The following is a 25,385-nucleotide window of genomic DNA, read 5'->3' as shown; positions in this document are numbered from 1 at the left end:
CTTGAGAATATCACATTTTTGAATTTTCAAGGCAGTCTGGGTGTTTATTACTATTTCCGTCACAACGGTCAATTTTGTATTTAGCTACAATTAGGTAACTAACTAATTATATGCTTTAATTTTAGGTCATCCAAGTAAGATGTTTTATATTTGTTTCAGAATGCTTCAATCTATAATAACTGAAAATGTCATTCATTTCTCTTAATTTTTAAGAAAGTTATGGGCTTTTGACTCCTCAATCACAGCTTTTGTGTTAAGTCAATGGAAAAGCAATAGGGAACAAGATGCTAATTTCCGAGTATGAAAATGGCCATAACTTTTTTAATACTGAACATATGAAAGTGAATTAGGTATCAAATTAAAGTTATTTTTATGTGTTATCTGATGGGATAAATTACAGGCTTGATTTTTAAAATCTCAAAATTCTGTAACATTCCTAGTACATGCTGAACCATTTAAAACCAAGTCTTAACTATTGCATACTTTGTGCAAGGGTGAATCATGCAAAGGTTTCACGGGGACCGTAATGTCTTATAAAGGGTTCGCAGTGACTTCCAGGTCCTTCAAAGGGTTCACAAGGATCTTCACGCTCTCCCTCATGAGAGAATGGAGCAGCTGGGCTTGTACACTCTGGAGTTTAGAAGGATGAGAGGGATCTCATTGAAACATATAAGATTGTTAAGGGCTTGTACACGCTAGAGGCAGGAAACATGTTCCCGATGTTGGGGGAGTCCAGAACCAGGGGCCACAGTTTAAGAATAAGGAGTAAGCCATTTAGAACGGAGACGAGGAAACACTTTTTCTCACTGAGAGTGGTGAGTCTGTGGAATTCTCTGCCTCAGAGGGTGGTGGAGGCGGATTCTCTGGATGCTTACAAGAGAGAGCTAGATAGGGCTCTTAAAAATAGCGGAGTCGGGCGATATGGGGAGAAGGCAGGAACGGGGCACTGATTGGGGATGATCAGCCATGATCACATTGAATGGTGGTGCTGGCTCGAAGGGCCAAATGGCCTACTCCTGCACCTATTGTCTATTGTCTATTGTCTCTCACGGATTCGCTGGGATCCTCACTCCCTCCAAAGGGTACACCGAAGAACCCCAAGACCACTTGAAAGTTTCAGTAGGTCACTCCACCATTTGACTGTAAGAATTGAATGCAGCTGGAAATAAGTTACTTTTTAAAAATAGTTGCTGATCACAAACACCCCGCACAAAGCACTTTGCACTTTGCTTCAGGCCATGTTAGCTCGCAGTTGCTGGCGGTAGTTGTAGTCATCATTAACAGCGGTGGACTACAAGTCCCGAGCAGCGCACTGTTGCCTTCCGGGGAATGACAAGCCCAGGGAGACTGAGAAAAGGTCGATGTTCTCTTTAGTTGTTCACTCTGCAAGCTTTCTCCATGCGCAACAACATGCTAGGCACGATGACGAGTAAGTTATTGGAAAACCGCCACAATAGGCGTCGTCGGTTGCTTTTATTTTGCTTTTCACAGAAGCTGGGATTCTATGCGTTTTACATTTGCTGTGGACCTTCAAATCCACCAGATTCGCCAGTGTTTAAAGGTCGATGTGGATACAGGGTCATCTGATGTCGACCAGTGTCTTACAATGAGTAATTGTACTTTACAGTATTTCATGGCAGGATCTGGTAGTTGCATTCGAGTGCACATTTATGTTGTACTGTGGCGTGGTTAAACTGCTCTGCTGCTGTTAATCATTCTGAGTATTATGTCTTTCTGGGGACAGTCGCTGTAATCTCTGTGCACGTCTAACGTCTTTTGCATTTTCCATTTTAAAGAAAAGTGCTGATTTCACGAGATTTGCAATCCATGAAGCCCCCCACCCCCACACTCCCTACCCCAAAGTGTTTGATATCTCCCCGGATCTGCCCAAACACCATCTCGTGTCACGTCTACCTCTGGATTTGATTTTAGGCTGTCAAAATCTTCCTCGTCTACTTGGTGAACTTTTGTGGGGCCGGGTGACCCGAAGCCATACCCTTCCAACAACCCTCAAAGCCCCTGTAAACCCAATGCCTTCTCAGCCTGCTTGATCAACAGCTAATCTGGGTTCGAGTTTATATTCAGGGAGACTGAAGACACGATCTCAGTCCCGAACATCACGCCCCTCATTGTCATTCTACACCTTCACCCACCATTGCATGTTAAAGCTGACTCTGCATAATCACCTTCTGTAAGTATATGAAAAACAAGAGGGAGACCGAGGAAAGAATGTGACCTGTCATGGACTCTGGGATAACGAATATACTGAGCCATTAGCTCATAGTCAAGCTAAATGCAAATTGGAGGAACAGTATCTTATATTTCGCCTGGGCAGTGGTAAGAATATTGATTTAAAATAACCCATCCTAACTTCAAGTAACTTCAATCATTCCCTCTCTCTCCATCCCTCCCCCACCCAAGTCGCACCAGCTTCTCGAACTCACCTAGCAAACAGCCAACAATGGCCTGTTTCTTTTATCATCGTTACTGTTTTTGCATATCTTTCATTTATTTGTTCTATATCTCTCTACATCACCGTCTATATCCCTAGTTTCCCTTTCCCACCCTACTGTCAGTCTGAAGAAGGGTCTCGACCCGAAACAACATCCATTCCTTTTCTCCAGAGATGCTGCCTGATTTACTCCAGCACTTTGTGTCTATCTTTGATATACTGCCGTGGGGGGACCACTGTGAGGGGGCGGGGGAGAACAAGGGTGGACCTGGCTTTTTCGGAGCCCTTTATGTGGGAACTATTGCATACCTTGGGTATGCAAGCAAATAATTTCACTGTGACTTTTCACATGTGACAATAAAGTATTATATTCAATTCAATATGGGCCTAATGCAGACAAATGGAACTAAAGTTGGCACAGGAGGCAGCATGGAAAAGGTGAGCCTTTTATGTAGAGTATAACTATGTCTGAAATGTCATGTTCCCTGTCTACAGATCTTGATATTGCACTTAAACAAATATCAATGCTAACATGCAATATTTGAAAGAAAAATTGTATAAAATCAGAACGGATTAATAAGAAGCAGATACTGGAAATCTGAAATAAAAGCAGAAAAAGCTAGAAATACTCAGCAGCATGTAGCATCTGAGAGAAAAACAGAGTTTGTTTTTTAGACCAATTACCTTTCTTTAGAACTAGAACTTGTTGCAAATTATATCACCAGTTTGAATGGCTATTTATCATTGAATGACCTTATTACATTTTATGGCATTAAGAAATTACACAGTTTAACATCTGAGTTAAGAGCTTGGTGTTTATATGATTTTACAATGCAGCATATTCATTGACAGTGACCAGCAGCATCATAAATTTGCCGGTAATGTACCAAAAAAAGTGTGCCCGACTTGCAGTTATGTTGTAATTTGTTAAAATGTTGTTGTCCTCCGAATTGGTGTCTCTGACTAAAAGCTATACCTTAATCTCTCCAGTTCCCAAACTAAGCAGCAACTGAACTCTAATTGAAGGAAACCGTTGTTTATTTGGAAAGAAGTTAACCCTGCCTGAGCAAGATATTGTGCACATTAGAATATTGTTATCATTATAGAACACCCTATCTGAAATAAGGGCAATTTTTCAGATTGAAAACATGCAGCCTTTACTGGTGGAAGAATGGATTTTCAAGCTTTCACTCAGGTTCCAAAAAGCACGTTAATCAACAAAGATAAAATACATGTAAAATTGCGGTTGAGACTCAATTATTAAATAGAAAGCAAAGAGTGGAAAAAGTCAAATTGTTCTCAAGTCTGCACGATATGACTGGTGGAGTAATTGTAATGGCCCCAACTATTCACTATCTTTATTGACTATTTGGCTAAAGGGACCAAATGTAATCTTTCCAATGTTGCTGATGATAATGTAGGTAGGATTATATGCATGGAGGTGATGTACAGAAGTGTATTCGGACAGGCTGAGTGAATGGGTGAGAAAATACATACACAGGAACAATTATATTATCCATTTTGCCGCACAAAGCAGAAAACAGGATTTTTGTTAAATGGTGAGAGAGTGGGTAGTGTTAATCTTCAAAGGAACCAAAGGTGTGTTTGTTACAAAGTCACAGATGCAGCAAGAAAATAAAAGGGCAGATTAAGTTAGCTATTATGACAGGTTTTGAAATCTGGAGTAAGGAAGCTATATTACAATTGCATAGGGCTTTGCCACTCAGTCCTCAACGGGAAGGCAGTTTCAAAATAAAGGCCAAACTGCTTAGATTGCAGCAATCCACTGTGGAATTCTCTACTTCAGTGAACTGTGAAAGCTCAATTGTTATGTTCGCTCAAAAAAAAAAGATATGCGGTGATGTTACATTTGTTAAAATCTGGTGTTCTCCGAATTTTATTGTTGTAACTTAATGGCGATACCTTAATCGCCCCAATTTACAAACAAGTATACAAGGGTGTAAAAGGAATCAAGAGAGATGGGTATATTGCTGGAAAAGGACACTGACGTGGAAGATCAGACACAATCCTGATTAATGGCAGAGGAGGCCCAAAGGGCATTTGATCTATTCCTGCTCATCTCTAAAATTTGTCTGTTGCAAGTTGGAGACAAAGTTGGCAAAATTAGTGAAACAGGTTTGGCATTGACCCGTTATCTATTAACAGATGTTTGTTGTCTGGCTTTTTGTTCCTAGAATTTCGTTTGGCACTTATTCAGCTCATGGTGTCACCTCTGAAAGCCAATAACCTCAATAGAATTGGAACATTAGTAAAAGAAGCAGCTTCGAGGGGTGCAAAGATTGTCTCACTGCCTGTAAGTACTGGAAATAAAAGAAATAACTGTTTCCATTCTACCTGTTGCATAAAGTGACCCTTCCATGGTGAAGCTTCCATCAGGCATACAACAACATTGCCAACAGAACATCGATTGATGTGGACTGAAAGTCAGAATCACAGAGTCAGACAGCACAAAAACACTCAATTCGTATCAGCCATTCTGTCCATCTAAGCTAGTCCTATTTGCCCACGTTCGGCCCATATCCCTCTAAACCTTTCCTATCCAAGTACCAATCCAAATGTCTTTTAAATGTTGTTATTGTACTTGCCACAACTACTTCCTCTGGCAGCTCTTTGCATACACTCACCACTCTGTATAATGATGCTCTTCAAGTTCCTATTACATCTTTCCCCTCTCACCTTCAACCTATGCCCTCTAGTTCTTGATTCTCCTACCATCAGCAAAAGTCTGTGCACCTCATGATTTTATATACCTCCATAAGATCACTTCTCTGTCACCTACATTTCATGGAATAAAGTTCTAGCCTGCTTAACCTCTCCCTATAGCTCAGTCCCCCGAGTCCTGGCAATATCCTTGGGAATCTTTTCTGCGCTCCTTTCAGCTTAATGCCATCTTTCCTATGGAAAGGTAACCAAAACTGAATGCTAAACTCCAAGAACAGCCTCACCAGTCAGGGTCAACAACCTCACCTCCTCCACTATAACACTGAACACCGGCGTGCCACAGGGCTGTGTGCTCAGCCCTCTCCTCTACTCCCTCTTCACCCACGACTGCATCCCTAAGTACGGATCCAACGCCATCATTAAGTTTGCTGACGACACCACGGTGGTAGGACTGATCAGTGACAACGATGAGTCAGCCTACAGAGAGGAGGTCCAGCACCTGACAACCTGGTGTGCCAACAATAACCTCGTCCTCAACTCCAAGAAGACGAAGGAAATTATTGTCGACTTCAGGAAGGTCAGAGGGGGCAGTCATACCCCCATCCATATAAACGGGACTGAGGTGGAGCGCGTCTCCAACTACAAATTCCTCGGGGTACACATCTCGGAGGATTTGTCCTGGTCCCTCAACACCTCCAAGCTGATCAAAAAGGCACAGCAGCGCCTTTACTTCCTGAGGAGGCTCAAGAAAGCCCACCTGTCCCCCCAGATCCTGACCAACTTCTACCGCTGTACCATCGAGAGCATCCTGACCACCTGCTTCACGGTATGGTACAGCAGCTGCACTGTTGCGGACAGGAAGGCACTACAACGGGTGGTGAAAACCGCGCAGCACATCATCGGTGCCCCGCTCCCTGCCATGGATGCCCTCCACCGAAAACGGTGTCCGAGACGGGCTGGGAAGATCATTAAAGACCCCTCCCACCACAACCATGGACTGTTTGCCCTCCTCCCATCAGGGAGGCGGTACAGGAGCCTCAGGTCTCGTACCAGTAGGATGAGGAACAGCTTCTACAATTATACCATCACATTGCTGAACTCGGAGTCCCGCCGATAGATTTCTCCGGTCCCTCCGTCCCCATTGTTTAATTATTTTGTATTTTTGATTATTCTGTATCTTCTTTTTTTTTAAATTTCTATATGCACTACTACTACGGACTGACGCAAAACTGCATTTCGTTGTACCCATACTCAGTATTTGTGCAATGACATTAAAGTTGAATTGAATAGAACCAATCTTCTACAACTGCAACATAACTTCCCGACTTCCAAACTTAATGCCCTTACTAATAAAGGCCAGCGTGCAAAATGCTTTCTTCACCACCCTGTCCACTTGTGGTACCACCTTGATGGAAAAATGTACTTGTATTGCTGGAATCCTCGGTTCAACCATATTCCACATACCCCTACTTTTCACTGTGGAAGTCTTAGCTTGGTTCACTTCCCAAAATTCAACACCTTACTGCAATCTCCTGGAATATTTGTTCCTTTCATTCCGGTTGATAATTTGGTGGCCAATATACAATCCCAACAAGGTGGTTGGCCCCTTCTTATTTCTCAGCTCTACCCAGAAAGTCTCATTGAATGATCCCTCAGTAATTTCATCTCAGACGACTACCATGATGTTCTTCTTAAGCAAAAATGTAAATCCCCCTCCTCTCTTTCCTCCACCTCTTTCCCGCCTGCAGCCCCTGTACTCTGGAACATGAATCTCTCAGTCCTGTCCCTCTCCTAGGCGTGTCTCTGTAATGGCTATAATATCCCAGTCACAGGAACCTATCCATGTCCTGAGTTCATCCACCTTACCTGTCAGACCTCTTGCATTGAAATTAATGCAATTTAATCCAACTGTCTTCCTCACGCGCTGCCTTGCTCCTGCCTGTTAGGGTAGTTGACTTCTGTACAAACTAACAGCCTCACATCTGCTTTGCATCCCCTTTCTAATTAAGTTTAGAACCTCCCTAGTAGCACTAGCAAATCTTCCTGCTACACTACTGGTTCCCATCAGTTCCGGTATAATCAGTACCTATTGTTCAGGTGACCTCCAGCCAAGAAAAATAACCCCATGGATGAATGTTTTCAGAAACCTACATGGCAGATTGTGTGAGGTCATGTCATCAGAGATTCTCAGAATGTAGCAGTATTGAGGAGTTATGATCTTAAATTTGATGGGCCAGATGTCTTTTTCTTACTTTTGACTTTTCGGGTATACATATGCGAAGGGTAGATAAAATGAAGAATCAAATCTTTGTGATGGAAATGACATTGAATAGTAATTCAGTCCAAGATTTCAAATCATTCACAGACTAATGTTTTCTTTTGTGCACAATGGAATCATTCAGACTCTTCCATTGTGAAGCACCTTTGTTACATGGGCCTTTTGCAGGATTCCATTGCTGTAGCTTTGGTCAACATTTTGATAATAATTCTTGGAGTGTTGCCCATCTTATGTTTTTTTTCCCCAATGCCTGAATTTAGAGATTCTCTGTCTCTTATATTGTAGGAATGTTTCAATTCTCCCTATGGAACAAAGTACTTCCGTGAGAATGCAGAGAGAATCCCAGGAGAATCGACCGAAGTGTTATCTGAAACAGCAAAGGAGTTTGGGGTTTATCTTATTGGAGGTAAGTCTGGGATCTCTGTTGGAAAGTTTGATTCATATTGATGAAGAACCAAGCTGTTTAAATTGCTGTATTCCATCTTGCCTAATAAGACAAGAGCTTGGAAGCACATTATTATTTCTAAGGTTCAAAGGTGTTTGTTTACCATGTGCACTGGTTATGAACTAGAATAATTAGATACTTACTTGTTACAGCAACTACAACAAAAACAAGCAAAAAGTTATCAGTTATTCTCAGTAAACCAGGCCACGATAATGCATAAAGTATGTAAAGTGACATTAATAGTAAAAAGTCCACAGTGGTTCATTGCTGAGATAGCGTTGTGGGTGGGGATGTGTCGAGTGGTTCCAGAACCTGATAGTTGATGGGAACAGGCTGCTCTTGAACTTGAAAGTATTCGGTCTTAGGCTCCTGTACCTTCTTCCAACTGGTAGTGTCGAGAAGAGAGCGTGGCCAGGGTGATGTTGGTCCTTGATGATATTAGCTATCTACTAGAGGCACCACTTCCTGTAGATACCTTTTGACACCGGACAGGTCAGTACTCATGATGAACCAGGCAATGGTAAATCATTGGGGAAAACCTAACCATTTATGGAAAGTACAATCGGATTTGGTGTAACGCAGACTCTTCGTGGTTCCCAGTGGTGGGAATGAGGGAAGGGAGCAACTGTGGAGCAATGCTATGTGAAAATTATCTTGCATCTTCTTAGTACATTTGTTAAAATGTGCAGAATCAGAAATTGCATTGAATTATATTGATATTAAGCTGCCGTATTCCCACAATATTTAGACCACAAGTGGATGCCATCTTCATGGTAGCATGAATTATTTTACTCCCTTTCCCCCACTCCACCTTGTGATGCATGCATACGGTATCATATTATAACAATAGTATTATACACCATGTTTCCATACGCATCATCTCCCCAGTTTGCCAAATTGTCCAACTTACAACTAATTAGAGGAAATAATGCGATTGATGTTTTCCTCTGCTGGAGCACTGTGGAAATGCTGTCTTTAGATAATAAGTTCATGGTAGTTTAACATGGAAATATACAAATCTATGCCTCATCTGAACGAGATCAAGGAGTTTTCCAAGTGACTAACACCAGCAAATGATTGTAGAATATATCCTCCCATTTCCATTTGATGTGTGTGGGACAATTGTTGATAAAACGTCAGTATGCACTTGTACAGTCTAGCATATTTCTAACCAGTCAACTGATTATTTATTATTTTATATCAGAGGAAAAGATTGGACAGCTTGTTATTTTGATTTAAGTTTGTAGAACTGTCTGGTAGAAGTGAAACAATGCGTTATTGTTACCGAGCCACGTGGAATCAACATATTTTGTTACTTTTGCAGGGTCTATCCCAGAGAAAGATAATGGCAAGATTTACAACTCATGCACAGTGTTTGCACCCGACGGATCCATGTTGCTGAAATACCGCAAGGTCTACTTTTTATAACAGTTGACTGTGACTGAATGGTGTAGTGGAGTAAAAGACTTTGCATTAGACACTAGTCAAAGCTGATGAGAGGACGTTTTCTTTTCTGTGCAAAGTTCCAAAATAAAATGTAGAAAACAAGGAACTGCAGATGCTGGCTTATTAAAAAAAAGGATACAAAATACTGGAGTAAGGCTGCTGTTCAGGCAGTGTCTCTAGAGAACATGCATAGGTGACCTTTCCGGTCGTGACCCTTCTTCAGATCAATCTGAAAAGTGTCCTGACCCAAAACGTTGCCTATCGACGTTCTTCAGAGATGCTGCCTGACCCAATGAGTCACTCCGCCACTTTGTCTTTTTTTTCCAAAATGAAGTGATATTAAACAGTTTCCATCCATGTTAGGTCCCATGACTTACACAAAAATGCATCTAGAATCATTGGCTGTTGTTGATTTAATTAAGCAGCTTTTCGCTCCTTGATTGCTAATTTGTAATTCACTGGACCTTGAAACATGCTCTCAGGCAGCATTAGCAGCTGTTAAGGGTTAGAAACATTATTGCCTTAGTCTGTCTGTTCATTTATCAAGGCAAAAGTCACCCAGAGAGTTGTGAATCTGTGGAATTCTCTGCCTCAGCAGGCAGTGGAGGCCAATTCTCTGGATGGTTTCAAGAGAGAGTTAGATAGAGCTCTTAAAGATAGCGGAGTCACGGGATATGGGGAGAAGGCAGGAACGGGGTACTGATTGGCGAGGATCAGCCATGATCACAGTGAATGGCGATGCTGGCTCGAATGGCCGAATGGCCTAATCCTGCACCTATTGTCTATCACTGCATATCTGTATAAACTTATGGGAGGCCCAAATTTGGGTATAAATTGTGACAATTTCATACTTTCTGCTGGCTTGTCCCTTCACTTGAATCTGCAGTGTAGCTAGAGGCATCCTTTGTTGCTGTTGAAAATGTCAATGCAGCATGGGTGATATTGATTAGGAAAACATTTTCAGCAAACAGAACCTATCTGTTCTAGTCCAAAATCAATCCAGTGACCATGCAGTTTTTGGCCTTGGAGTTCACTCATCTGGGTGCCAATGCGTTCTTTTCCAGTGCTGTACCTAGAAAGAATCGGGGTATAAAAGACATTTCACCCTGGTGAGACTGCACCGGAGTATTGTGTGCAATTTTGGTCTCCTAATTTGAGGAAGAATATTATTGCTATTGAGGGGGTACAGTGTAGGTTCACCAGGTTAATTCCCGGGATGGCGGGACTGACATATATGTAAGAAAGGGTTGACTGGGCTTGTATTCATTGGAATTTAAAAGGATGTGATGGGATCTTATAGAACATGTAAAATTCTTAAAGGATTTGGCAGGCTTGATGCAGGAAAAATGTTGCCAATGTTGGGGGAGTCCAGAACCAGGGGTCACAGTTTAAGAATAAGGAATAGGGCATTTAGGACTGAGATGAAGAAAAACTTCTTTACCCAGAGAGTTGTGAATCTGTGGCATTCTCGGCCACAGAAGGCAGTGGAGGCCAATTCACTGGATGTGTTCAAGAGAGAGCTAGATTTAGCTTTTAGGGCTAAAGGAATCAAGGGATATGGGGGGAAAAGCAGGAACGGGGTACTGTTTTTAGATGATCAGCCATGATCATATTGAATGGTGGTGCTGGCTCGAAGGGCTGAATGGCCTTCTCCTGAATCTGTTTTTCAATGTTTCTATGTAGCTGTGATACTGATTTATGAAAGATAAAAAGAAAGGATTGTACAGCAACTGTTATATTTGTTCCCTATGATTGTGTAATAAGTGTCTTGCTTTCACTTCTGTGAGCCACATCTTGAATTGTTGGGAACTGTGATACAGCTGCACAAACCTGTACATAAGTGCATAAACCGCATTAAACATACATAGGCTACATAGCAGTTGGCAGACTGAACCAGACAATTCATGCTGGCAGTAGTGATCCATTTGTGGCACTCCCCTTATTTCCTGATCTAAATCCACCAGCGTAATCATCTATTCCCTTTGCCCATATCATGTACAAACATGATAAGTTCCACATTCTCAATGCTCTTTGGGTAAATATGTTTCTCTTGAATTACCTGTGGGAATTCCTGGTGTTGTAGTTTAATGAAACTGCAGCAAGCAAAATTGTGCTGGAATGGTGGCCATGGGCTATGTAAGTAGCCCTTTTGGGTTATTATTGAGCTTAGTTATAACAGCTATTATCTCTTCGGTTTATTGGGATTTAGCATTGTTTCAGATGATAGGCGATGGTCAACATTTTATTTCTAAATCCCCATGTTTTGGTGTCCAGGTCATTCTACTTGTTTTGTTTTTTCTTTTTATCTTTGTTCTATAAATCAGCAATACAAAAGTTCAATGAGCCTTGCATACCAGTTAGAGAATCCATACATCATCTTCAGAATTAAAAAAAACTCTTGTGTTGTGACATGCACTGTTGGACACAACATTGTTAATACAGCTTCAATGTCAAACCTATTTAGTTCCATTGAAAACTGTTTTATATGAGAATCAAAATTATTCCAGCAAGAAATCACTTTCAACAGGCAAAAATAGTACATTGATTTTAGTTTTTGCTGAGTTAAAAAATTGTTATTTTAAATAGGGTTTTTTCCCTCAAAATGTTAGAATCATTTAAAATGTTTGCATTAATGTGGTGGAGATGTCAGTTCAATATAGATTCTTGGAAACAGAAGAGACACCTTCCTTTCTGTAAGATTTAGGTTAAAGGTTCTCAAACGTGGTGTATGTACCCCTGCGGATTTGCAAAATACGACTGGAGTAAATGTGGGAGAAACCATTAACAGAGAGTTTTGTAAGCCACCATGTATGAATGATGAATTGCGGAGGTTGGGTAGATAATGAGCTGTGGCAGTGGAGTGAATTAGAGTGGTGGGTGGGTAGAAGGTAGTTGTGAACTGGGGAGGAGTTGGGCAGATAATTCATTGGGTTGGGAGTGTAGGACAGATGGTCAGTGATGGTTGGAACACATGCTAATAACAGACACTCAGAATATTAGAATATAAAACATGATGGTTAGGCGTACAGGGAATTGGTAAACCTGAAAGAACAGTTTAAACACTTCTTGCTAAGATTAACAGGAGCTCTACTTTGCCTATTAAAGTCACAACATTGGTCAAGATAGAGGTTTGCTACCCTCTAGTCCTTAACTAGATGGACTTGGTCAATCTTTGACCCAAAAGTATAAAGAAAGAAAGCGTGTGTACGACACTGCTTTATTAGAGAACTTTAGGCTCCAGAACTTAGAATTTATTTAAAAAGAGCAGCACCCATGTTCTGGCAGCCTGCATTTGAATAGCATTTGCATGACTCCCTTATATTGATGTCGGAATTAATGACATGATATTTGGATATTGTTTTCATATAAGAATAGTTACAGAATGCTAGTGTGGAACTATGAGATTTAGCAAAATAAACACAAAAAGATAGAAAGTGATTAACCATTCAAAGTATTAACGTAAGTTCAAAGGCATGTTAAGGATCACTAACCTTTGCCACTGTTTATTTGAACCAGATTCATTTGTTTGATATTGATGTTCCCGGAAAAATCACTTTCCAGGAATCTGAGACGCTTTCTCCTGGTAACCAATTATGCACCTTTGATACACGTAAGTAAATAGACACGTTCAATTCCTTACAAAAATATAACATTGTTATGTGTATACCTTTTTTTTAATGGAAACTATTATATGCTGCCTTCATCTAATGTAAAATGTAGGTTAATAGCCACTTTTTTTCAATCAGTTTTTGAATTACATTGTTATGGCCAAGGGTGTCAAACTCACGGCCCGCGGGCCGCATCCGGCCCGAGAAGGCGTCCGATCTGACCGGATGCGGGATGATTTCCCCGGTGCCAGAGCAGGCTGCAGCTGTCCGCGGTGCCGGATCGGACTGCCTTCGCATGTGCACGCCGCAATCCGGCGCGCATGAAATCGCATTTTGCCCGTGACCTAAAATGAGTTTAAATTAGTTTGACACCCCTGGTTAAGGTAGAACTTTCTGTAAACAGGACTGTCTCCAGTAAGGAGAAGGAGATATGGCTGGCAGGTAAATCAATGTCCAAGGTAATTGTAAATTTCCACACTGTATCACTCTTTGACCCCATGAGATGGCCATGGTGGATAGCCAAAATCAATCAATAACTTCCCTAATAAATATAAACTTAAATTGTGGTGTTCCAAGTGTTCCAAGTATTTCAGCTCAGCATTTAACACGATAATCCCCCAGCATCTGGTGAGCAAACTGGCACCCCTAGGTTTCAATACCATACTATGCAACTGGATCCTGGATTTCCTTTCTGAAAGACCCCAGTCTGTGCGGGTGGGGAAGAACACCTCCTCGGTCATCACACTGAGCACCGGCTCCCCTCAGGGCTGTGTCCTGAGTCCGCTGCTCTTTACATTGATGACACATGACTGTGTCGCCAGGTCCACTACTAACCATATCATCAAATACGCGGATGACACAACAGTAGTGGGCCTCATCCGCAATAACGACGACCAGGCATATAGAGAGGAGGTGGAACAGCTGGTGAGCTGGTGCAGCAGGAACAACCTTCTCCTAAATGTGAACAAAACCAAGGAGATTGTCGTCGATTTCAGAAGGAAAATTCAGCCCAGTCACACTCCACTTTGCATCAACAACTCAGCAGTGGAGCAGGTGAAAAGGATCAAGTTCCTGGGGGTGCATATAAGGGACACCTTAAACTGGTCCACAAACATTACATCTCTGGCAAAACGGGCACAGCAGCGGTTGTACTTCCTCCGCAGATTGAGAAGTTTACACCTCCACCCTCCCATCCTCGCCACTTTCTACAGAATCACAATTGAGTCGGTCATGACCAGCTGCATCTCTACGTGGTGCGGCAGCTGTACAGCTACGGACTGGAAGTGCCTTCAGAGAGTGGTGAGGACAGCGGAAAAAACCATTGGTACTTCTCTTCCTTCCATCATGGACATGGGGTACAAGCGCTGTCTGATTAGAGCTAAGGGCATTACCAGAGCCCCCACACACCCACAATTTGGACTGTTTATACTGCTTAACTCTGGGAGGAGGTACCGCAGCATGAAGAGCGGGACAACCAGGTTCTGCAACAGCTTCATCCCCCAGGCCATAAGATTACTGAACAATCAACAAAACCGAGGCTAGAACTTTTTAAATATCGACACTTTTTAAAAACTTTTTATATATATTTATTTTACAGAACCATGCACATGAGGCATTTTTATGGACGCACCTAGCACTTTTACTTTTACTATTACCTGATTTGGCGAGTCAAATGCAACGAAATTTCGTTCAAGGTGCACTGTGTCTAGGTGTATATCTGAATGACAATAAAGTTTTCATTCATTCATAAGTTCATCAGTGATAGGAACAGAATTGGGCCATTCGGCCCATCAAGCATACTATGCCATTGAATCATGGCTGATCTATCTTTCCCTCTTAACCCCATTCTCCTAACTTTCCCCATAACCCCTGGTACCCATACTAATCAAGAATTATCTATTTCTGCCTTAAAAATATCAATTGACAGCCTCCACAGCCTTGTGTGGCAATGAATTCCACAGATTCATCACCCTCTGACTAAAGAAATTCCTCCTCATCTCCTTCCTAAATGAACGTCCTTTTATTCTGGAGGCTATGACCTATGTTCCTAGACTTGCCCACTAGTGGGAACATCCTCTCCACATGCACTCTATCCAGGTTTTTCACTATTCGGTAAGTTTAAATGAGGTTCCCCCCTCCCCCCACCTGCCCATCATCCTTCTAAACTACACGGAGCAGAGGCCCAGCAGTTGAATGCTCATCATATGTTAACCCACTCATTCCTGGGATCAATCTCGTAATCCTCCTCTGGATCCTGTCCATCCCCAGCACATCCCACCTCAGATATGGGGCACAAAATTGCTCACAATAGCCCAAATTTGGTCTGACCAGCGCCTCAGCATTGCATCCCTGATGCATGGAACTCTCACGTTCTAACCAACACAGAATACTTCAAGGCTGGTGATAGACACCAGGCCTGAATGTACCTTCAGTTAAGGGGAAGGCAATCAGGTTAAATGTACCTTTCAACAGACCACTTATACTTACACCCTGACAGTCAAGCAATCATACAGGATATGTAGGGGATTTAAGTAATTATTTTAAAAGCAAAGATACATGTGTAATTAAATGCTTATTCCAAACCACCTCTAAACATTACAATGGAATATTTCATAATTGCTTTAACTGTCCAGTTTTCAGCAAAAAATTGCAAATGTTGCCAGATTTTGTTGTAATTTAAAATATGTCGACTTCTAACACCGTGGCAGTTGCACTGTCTGTTCCCTTTTCCATTTCCCCCGTTGCAAAAATAGCAATGTGATGTTCACTGAAGACCAGATGGCATTAGAGAGCAGGGTTTCAAAAACATTCAAATATCACTACAAAAAGTTCAAGTTCAAGTTACATTTATTGTCACATGCACCAGTTGGTACAGTGAGATTTGATTTTGCATACAGCCATACGATTAAAAAGAACACAGTACACGATAGAATTTAACATGAACATCTCCACACAGCGGAATCAACGTTTCCCACTGTGAGGGAACGCAATAAAGTTCAGTCATTTTCCTCTTTGTTCACCCATGGTCGGGCCTTTGAGCCCTCTGCAGTCGCGGCTACGGCGGCCCGATTGTCAGGCCCTCTCGCCGGGATGATCGGAGGAGGTCCGGCGTCGGAACGGAAGAACACTCTCAGCGGCTTGGAGTTTCCGAATCGGCCACTTCTTACCGGAGACCGCGGCTCCCGTAGTCCACAGGCTGAGCTAGGCGGAGATTCAACGCTGGCGACCCTCGGCAAAAGATCCCAGGATTCCGCGATGTTAAACTCAGCGCCGCCCGCGGCTAGAAGCTCCGCAAACCACAGCTACATGGTGTTCAAGTCAGCAGGCCCAACACTTCAGAACTCCAACACGACGATCCCCGATAAGGCATCGCCCCGCTCCGCGATGGAATTCAGTGCTGCCCCGCTGCTGAAGCTCTGGTCGATCTCCGGCAGGAAAGGCTACGCCAATCCAGATGGTAGGCCGCGAGGGGGGGTGAAGATGCGACTATGAGAAAAGACTCGTCTTCGACCAGGAAGTGACTGCGAAGCGGTTTCCCTTCTTCGATGGAGCCACCCTGATGGATGATCATGGCTAAGTTAAAATGAGCCTTTAACACTCCCACATCCTGTTCTGCTTTCATTTCCTGAAGAGCTGTAACAGTGGTCACAGGTTATTTTTCCACTGATGTCTTTGGGCCTTCTCCACACTTTTACTTTTGGTGAAATATGTAAGGTGCTTTCTACAGTTACCCTCAGTTTCGGAAGAAACAGCAGAGGCCAGTTGCAAGGACAATTGTACGTGAAAACCTATGCTCTCCTACGTCTTATAATGATATATTTATATAAACATAGACTTGATATGAATTTATAAATGAATGCCCAGTCACACATTATACCATATTCTAATTTATTTTCTGTACAGCTTACTGCAAAGTGGGGATTGGGATCTGTTATGATTTGAGGTTTGCAGAACTTGCTCAGATTTACACCCAAAAAGGTGAGTAATCAATGATATTGTGGTAAATCGTTTTATTTGCTGTTCAGATGCTCACTATTTTCAGTATAGTGCTGGTGTCACCATCATTTAGATGCGGTGTTAGGTTGATGATCCTTCTGCCCCTGCAGGTGAGTGTAAAGGATACATGGTTCCATGCATAGAGCAGAAATACCATGTTGATTGACCATGTTGAATGCGTTTCATTCATTCATTGTTCTTGATCTCTCCACATCACCGTCTATATCTCTCATCAATATCGTTTCCCTTATCCCGAACCAGTCTGAAGAAGGGTCTCGACCCGAAACATCACCCATTCCTTCTCTCCAGAGATGCTGCCTGTCCTGCTGAGCCTTTTGTGTCTATCTTCTATCACTAACCTCTCTTCTATGACCAAGCCAATTTTGGATCCAATTACCATGGTTATCATGTTACTTGATCTTCTGGACCAGCGTACCAGGTAGCGTCTTGTCAAGTGCTGTCAAGTACAATCGGAACATTTAGACAGGTACAAGGATAGAACAGGTTTAGAGGGATATGGGCCAAACGCAGGCAGATGGGACTAGTGTGGATGGGACATGTTGGTCGGTGTTGGCAAGTTGAGCCGAAGGGCCTGTTTCCATCTGTCTGACTATGATTCTATGACTGTGCTTTACTGAAGTCTAAATAAACAACATCCATAGCCCTACCATCACGTATCATCTTTGACACTTCCTCAAAAATGGCAAATCAAATTTGTACGGTTGACAGCTACTGTACCCATTTTGTGTATTTGGAAACTATTCAACTTCTAAACTTGAACTGACTTATTTCTGATTACTGCACCTCCCCGTGTGTTTGCCCTTTTGACCCTATTAAGTAAAAATTGCTCAACTACTCAGCTTAAAAACTAAGGGCCGGTATAATCAGAAGAACAATATTTGTATTGCCATTTTTTGGCAGCATGGGCACCTGCAGTGTTGCTGCCTCATGAGGTGAAAGTGAGCAAATGTTGCTTGTTGCCGACTGGAGCCGGGATAGATTGGGGTATTGATCTGAGAAAGAAGTGGTGGACAAAGTTCCTGCATCACTGTTATTGTTTCTTATCTCACTTGAGAGTTGTCAAATTTTTTTGATAAGGTTCAGGTGTTAAAATCAGATTTGCTTTTAATCTAAGATGGGCTGGATGTGCTTTTAAAAACAAATTGAAAAATAATCTTTAATATGTTATCTGCAGGCTGCCAGCTTCTGGTCTATCCAGCAGCATTCAACATGACAACAGGCCCAGCCCATTGGGAACTCCTACAAAAGGCAAGGTTAGCATGGTTAGCTACGAGAGTAAGAAATAAAGCAGAAAATGCTGGCATATTTAGCAGGCCAGATAGCGTGTGTGGAGAGAGAAAAACAGAGTGTTTAGGTCAATGAGAGATTTAAGGTCACCTGTCTGAAATATTAACTTATCCCCTCTCCATAAATACTCTCTGACCTGCTGAGTATTTCCAGCAATTTTGTTTTATTTAACATATTCAGTATCTGTACTATTTTGGTTAATAGATTAATAGATATTATTCTGCAATTGTTCAACATTAATCTTATCTGTTAATTCAACACTAATGTAAACATTCCATCTAAAACCACTAGAAAATAATTATTCAAACACAGTAATTTGAGTGATAGTGATATCTTACAATATCTAGAAGTACCTTTCTTTAAATGAGAAAGAGAGATTTACTTGAGGTTCTTTTCTTCCAGGGACATTTTCAATACATTCAGCCAATTTTAAATGTCTGCATACACTGGAAAAAAAACTAAGATTGAAAATTGATATTTGGCAGTATCTGTAAAGAAAAAGGGCAAGGGTTTAGGGTTTGTCAGAATTGGAGATAAGGGAACAGCTGACTGGAGTGAAAGGAGGAAAGGGCAAAGTGAGAATACAGGATCAGGAATACTGGCCACTGCCAAAAAATGAGGTAAATAATCAACAAAGCAGCGGGACAAGCCCACATCTACCTCCATCCTACACCTGCTAAACTTGTTTTACCCTGAGCAGTGAAGAATTCCATTAAAATGGACAATAATTTTAAGTGTCGAATGACCATTAAATGAAAGATATGTTTCTGCAATGGGAAATATTTCTATAATTGTGATATCAAAATTAAGAATGCATAATTTAAAGGTGAGGGGAAGGAGTTTTAAAGGGGATCATAAGGATAGGTTCTCTGTTTATACAGAGAGTGGTTGACATGTAGAATGAGCAGCCAGGAGATGGTGAAATCAGAAACAGGTAGTTCTACTATAACTCATGTTTCCATAACTGGATTGGATGTAATGTAATTGATGAACTAGGGTACACTATTTGTGCTATACGAAATAACAATATTTCAAACTAGAGAATCACTTAAAAGTTACTTTGGAAATTGACAAGTAGAAATAAGATTTCTTGGGGAGGGAAACCGCTTCCAAGTAACCTTCCTGCAGTCCGCTTCCAAGTAACCTTCCTGCAGTATTCAGACACCATTGCCTCTTAAGAACACAGTTGCATTGCATTGCGTTTGGCCATTGAAATCGACAAGAAATCGCTTCATTTGACATGTACGACAAAATAATTTTCTTAAATTTCTATTATTCTATTAAATAACTAGATCAGGTGCGGACTCGTTGGGCCCGTCCCCCAAGACAATATTCCACCACTGACCCATAGCCCCCAACTGCGCCGGCGCGGCTGACGGGTTCCCGTTGTGACGCCAAAGGTCCGCGTGTGACGCGAATCACTGCAACCCTCCCCCAACTCCACAGGCGTGCTGGCAAGTTGGGAGTGCGACTGCGACGTTATTAAAGTTCAAAATGGCAATAACTTGTAAAATATAATTTAAATGTGAACGCATCTCACTCTTCCTCTTCGGTCCCCTATTTCCCTCCTCCATTATCCTCCCGCTCCCCACCCTCCACCAACCCTCCTCTGCTTCCTCCCCTCCTCCCTCTTCCCCTTCCCTTCCTCCATTACCTCGCCATCCCTCTTCCTAGCCCTATCGTCCTCTATTCCCCCTCATCTCCCAGCACTCCCTCCTCCTCTTCATCCTCCCTCTTCTTTCCCCTCTCCTCCTCCCCACTCCCTTCCCCTACCCTCAGTCACTTCCTCCCTCCATATCCTCTCCCTACCCCTCTCCTCTCCCTCCCCCGCTCCCCCACTCCTCACCTCCCCTACCCCCACCCCCCCCACTCTCCCCCCCCACTCTCCCTCCTCACCTTCCCCACTGCCCTCTATCCTCTCCCGCATTCCCTGACTCCCCCCTCCTCTCCCTCTACCACCCCCCCCACACTTTCCCCCCCCTCAACCTCCCTACCCCCATCCTCTCCCTCTATCCCCCTGCTCCCACACTCCTCACCTCCCTCCTATCCCACCCCCCTCCCGCAATGAAAATCTCGGTTATACAGGGGGATAAAATACAACATCAATCTGAATGAAACTTGCTACAGCACATCATAGGACAATGGTAAGGTGGGCCAAAATTTGTAGCGCTATCATGTACCGTTTTGCCGTTGGGTCCCTGTCATGCGGGAGGCCTAGTCCCTCAACGCAACCCGTTTCCCCCAACGCAATATTCCACCACTCACCCATAGCCCCCACGGGAGGACTGGTCCCCCAACGGAACCGTTCCCCAACGCAATATTCTACCACTCACCTGTTCCCCCAACGCAACCCGTTCCCCCAACGCAATATTCCACCACTCACTCATGCTCCCAATTGCGCAGGTTATGGCTCATTTCCCCATACCCCCCATTTCCCCTCCATACCCCCTTCTCTCCCTCAATCTCCGCACTCTCCCTCCTCACCTCCGCCCCGGATCTCGAGGGTCCCGCTCCTCTCCCTCCTTGTGGTCCCGGAGCAGCAGCACGACTGCCCCCAGCCTCAGCACCCGGGCCCGGAGAGCAGTAAAATGGAAGGAAACTTACTAGTGGGGGCGCTGTTTTAAAACATTTTAAGTTAAAAATGTGAATAACCTGTAAAATATAACATCAATCTGAATGAAACACAACACCACCGGACAATTGTAAGGTGGTCCACAAATTGTAGCGCTATCGTGTACCATTTTGGCTTATTTGAGGACATCACTGAACAGACATCACAGACACACAACAGACTCACAGACATAGAAACAAACAAGATGAGTTTTAGTAATATATGGATGGATAGATAGATATAGATGTAACATGCAGCTTTTTGTATTTTTAGCTTGCAGTAACAAAAACACATTTATAGCCGTTTGAAGCCTCTATTTTTTAAATCCTCAGGTAAAAAAAGCGTTGTTATTGTGAGTCTGAACCTCTCTAGCCCATTTTCCCCATTGACATGATGGTTTTTTATAATGTGATTTTTTTGCAAGGCGGGGAAGGCTATGGACCTAATGTTGGCAAATAGAAATAGTGTAGAAAGGGTCAGCATTGATGCGGTGGGTCGAAGGACCTGTTTCTGTGCTATCTCACTCCATGAAATGAGAGAAGTAAGTAAGTCGACAATGTGTTGTTGGGAGAGCTCCCCTCCTGTCCTTGCAGGGTATCAGCTGTGAACGTCTTGCCTTAATACCGGGATCGTCGTCTTCTATTCAAGATGAAGAGTCACCAGCTTGAGAACCCTGTCAAGCTCCTTAATAGCCTGTTCACAGAACAGCACCACATTGCGTGATCCTTCCTCATGACTCTCCGTGAAGGACGTAGAATGAACCTACAGTGGACTTTGCTAGTGCAAAATCCCATTTCACTATTAAATCAGTCAGTTTAAGCAGAGCATGCACCTCCCCATTATTTAGACATGAGCCTGCTTCCCCTGTCAGTAGGAAATTGCGGGCTATTAATCTTCTGATTTAGCCTCATAACTAAATTTAGTTCATGTAAAAATAGCACAATGTTAAACCACTCTTTCTTTTATTTACAGGGCTGTTGATAACCAGGTGTATGTAGCAACAGTATCCCCTGCACGAAATGACAAAAGTTCCTATGTGGCCTGGGGTCATACCACTGTAGTAAACCCATGGTATGTATCTAACAAGATGATTACATTGAACAAACACATCAGAACATCTCAGGTCATCAACCCTGAAGTTAGTTCCTATTGCAGTATCCAGTTGTTTAGTTATATTACTCCATAGTTTTGCCCACACTGATCTCTCCAGTGAAGTAGAGTAGTAAGTTCATCAAATCCAAAATCGCCTTTTAATTGCTTGTGCTTATGTCCTTCTCTTTTTCTCATGTGGTTTAAAGTAATTTTCAGGATCTTTTAACATGCAGTTGACCATCGTCATGTGTACTTCTACGATCAGTTCTCAAATAACTGCTTTGATGCTGTAAAGCCCAAGGCTTATCCTTGTGCCTCAGCTTTTAAACACTAGAGAACTAGTCTCTTCTCAACCCTACCTCCAGCTGTTGAGTCTCTTTAATAACAAGAACCAGTCATCAGTGTGGACTGACCAGACCGCTATATTATTCGAGCCAAATTCCTGCTGACATTTATTTGTCCACATCCCAGTTCTGACACCGATTCCTGCCAAGAGAAACATCCTCCCTGCGTCCGTCCAAACCGCCCATCTTGACCTTCCATATCTATGTCACACATTCTACTTCCCACTCCACCGACTTGTCTGTACTTAGCCTTCACCATTGCTGTGGAGATGCCAAACTCACATTGGAAGAACAGCGTCTAATCTTCCACTTGGGTAGTTTACACCCAATATTCTGAATTTTCTGATTTCAGCTAAACCTCGCCCCTGTGTTCTCCTCCCACACATGTTTACCTGCCTCATTTATTTTCAGGGGTGAAGTTGTGGCCAAGGCTGGTTCTGAAGAGACCATCATATATGCAGATATAGGTAAGATTCAAAGCGACTGTTTGTAGTACTGTTGAGAAACATTTCTGATAAACAACGAAATATGGGAGAATTTTTACCTCTTCTTTTGTTACTTTATCTTATTTCAGCCACCTACCATACTCTGTGTAAAGAAAATTGCTACATAAATCTTTTAACCTTTTCCCGATTAAGCTATGCCTACAATATTTGACATTCACCCTGGGTAAAAGTCTCTGACCATCTACCTTATCTCATGCCCCTCATAATTTTATGTATTTCTATCAGGTTGCCCCTTGGGCTTTGACGCTTTGGTGTAAACAAGAATTTAGGTTTACAAGAATGATCCCAGGAATGAGTAGGTTAACCTACGATGAGCGTTTGTCGGCACTCGGCCTGTACTCGCTGGAGTTAAGAAGAATGAGGGGGGGACCTCCATGAGGGAGGAAACATACAGAATAGTAAAAGGCTTGGATGTGGGTGTGGATGTAGAGTGGATGTGGAGAGGATATTTCCACTAGTGGGAGAGTCTAGGACTAGGTCATAGCATCAGAATTAAAGGACGTTCTTCTAGGAAGATGAGGAGAAATGTCTTTGCCACAGAAGGCTGTGGGTGCTGGCAGTGGATATTTTTAAAGGCAGAGATAGATAGATTATTGATTAGTACAGGTGTCAGAGGTTATGGGGAGAAGGCAGGAGAATGGGGTTAGGCAGGTGAGATCGATCAGCCATGATTGAATGGCGGAGTAGACTTGATGAGCAGAATGACCTAATTCTACTCCTATTCCTTATGACCTTAAACAATCCAAGTTTGTCTAACCCCTCCTTATAGCTCATCTGTGCAACCTCCAGGTGAATGTCTCCTGCATTCTCTTCAAACTCTTTATATCCTTCCTGTAATGTGACCAGTACTGCACACAATACTCCAAGTCTGGTCTAACCAAAGTTTTATCCAGCTGCAACATAATTTCCCAATTTTTACACTCAACACGCCCTTCTTTACCACCCTGTCTACATGTGTCGCCACTTTCAGGGAGCTCTGACCGTCTTTGTACATAATGCTACCAAAGGTCCAACCATCTACTGTTTAATTGATAACAGGTTTAGATTGCTGCCAGATATTTTATGGGCTTGAATTTTTTTTTAAATAAACAGTTTGAAGCCACTCTCATTTTCTGCTTGTTCACTCTTTATTGTCCCAGTGAGATTGACATTTTGTGGTTAATTGTATTTTATTGTCTTGTAAGTTGTCCAAGTATTTTTTACGTTGCGTTATTAGAAATACCTGCCGAAGACTGCTTTAAATATTTTGATCCACATTTCTCCAAAGATTTTATATGTATTAAAAGCAAAGGATTGATTAGATATGCATTTCATAAAACCCCTTAATTTCCAGGGAACACACATGTTTTACAAGGTCATTTCTTTGGCAACCTAAACTCAATTCAACCATTTAAAAATATTTTTACATTAATCCCTGTATTGATATGAAGGGATGGCAGTAAAAACAAATCTGGATTTTTACTTTGCTGCCGCTGGTTTCCAGACAGAATAACATATACCTCACGTCTACATAAACTGTTTTTCTTTAAGGTTTATACAAAAAGATTAGTGCACTCAATTTTTTTTTGCATTCTATTTTTCTTCCACAGATTTGAAATATCTTTCGGACATTCGGCAGCAGATACCAGTTCTCAAGCAGAAACGACATGACCTCTACACAGTGCAGGCAGTTCAAGACTGCAAACCCTGAGTCTTTGTCAAAATTAGGATTTGGAAACAATGCACCTTCCAATCAACTCAATTTGTGTGTAGGCATTAAACCCACCTTGATTTGAAATTGTACACACACTGCAGTTTTTCTGTGAATAGAATTTTGTATAAGGAGTGGGTTGTAATGTGATCAGTTTTAATTAACATAACCTCCCCCTTCTCTCCCCCCCCCCCCCCGTGATTTAAGATGATTTTATACGAATCCCAAGTTTGTATGGTCATATATCTTGTAACTAATACATTTTGCATAAAATTAGAATTATGCCATTGCAGATAGACTGGCGTTATTACATTAATCAATGTTCCTGAGAACATAATTTGAATACTGAAGATCAATATCATTAAAAATATAATTCATATTCATGCCTTCATGATAAAGTATTTTGTAATATTGTAATTTTGATTCCTTCTGACTTATTCTTCTGAACTCACAAAAATGGTGTCCTGTATCAACTAGGTACTTGCAGATTACGCATTCATCATCCTGTACTTATTGTTCACATAGAGCCTGGGAGAAGCAACTGTAGCGGCAGTTTTTCATATCTTTCGAGAAATTAACTCCCTAGCCGCTAAATGGATGAGCATGGATAAGGGGAATATCTTCTATACGCATGTGAGCTGGCTCGGAGACCTTCAGAGTTTCTTCACAGATATGGCTTCAAAACACTTTTGATGAATAAATGCTTTATTGTTGATAGAAAACAGTAAGATACATCCAAATTTTTTTTTTGATGGGGTATGTGTGTGTGGGGGTGGGGTGGGGGGGAAACTTTTAAAATCTTTCCCCTGCACGGAGAACCCGACCTTTTCCCTGTCGGGTCTCCGTTGTCGTTGGGGCTGCAACGTGGAGCGGCCTCCAGCAGGAGCAACCTGGGGCTCCAGTCGCGGAGCTGCGGACTTACTCACC

The 25,385-nt window shown here is 42.3% G+C and overlaps 1 protein-coding gene across 3 annotated transcripts in view; it reads left to right on the top strand.

Moving 5' to 3' along the window:
- Nucleotides 1-24,875, top strand: part of nit2 (nitrilase family member 2) — a 29,273-nt gene extending 4,398 nt beyond the window's left edge. The window contains exons 1-10 of one of the 3 annotated variants that reach the window (XM_033032626.1): nt 1,277-1,429; nt 4,648-4,766; nt 7,698-7,818; nt 9,182-9,270; nt 12,820-12,913; nt 16,815-16,889; nt 18,103-18,181; nt 21,799-21,897; nt 22,674-22,729; nt 24,358-24,875. In XM_033032626.1, the coding sequence (XP_032888517.1) occupies nt 1,399-1,429; nt 4,648-4,766; nt 7,698-7,818; nt 9,182-9,270; nt 12,820-12,913; nt 16,815-16,889; nt 18,103-18,181; nt 21,799-21,897; nt 22,674-22,729; nt 24,358-24,458 (864 nt within the window). In that variant the 5' untranslated portion in view covers nt 1,277-1,398 and the 3' untranslated portion in view covers nt 24,459-24,875. Of the gene's footprint in view, nt 1-1,276; nt 1,430-1,489; nt 1,611-4,647; nt 4,767-7,697; nt 7,819-9,181; nt 9,271-12,819; nt 12,914-16,814; nt 16,890-18,102; nt 18,182-21,798; nt 21,898-22,673; nt 22,730-24,357 lie in introns of those variants that run through there. The other 2 variants (XM_033032625.1, XM_033032627.1) reach the window with 2 other exon arrangements.
- The last annotated feature ends 510 nt before the right edge of the window (nt 24,876-25,385 follow it).

Source organism: Amblyraja radiata, chromosome 14 (genome assembly GCF_010909765.2).
Source record: "Amblyraja radiata isolate CabotCenter1 chromosome 14, sAmbRad1.1.pri, whole genome shotgun sequence".
NCBI lineage: Eukaryota > Metazoa > Chordata > Chondrichthyes > Rajiformes > Rajidae > Amblyraja > Amblyraja radiata.
The sequence above is the reverse complement of the archived record's forward strand: the minus strand, read 5'-3'. Positions and strand labels throughout refer to the sequence as shown.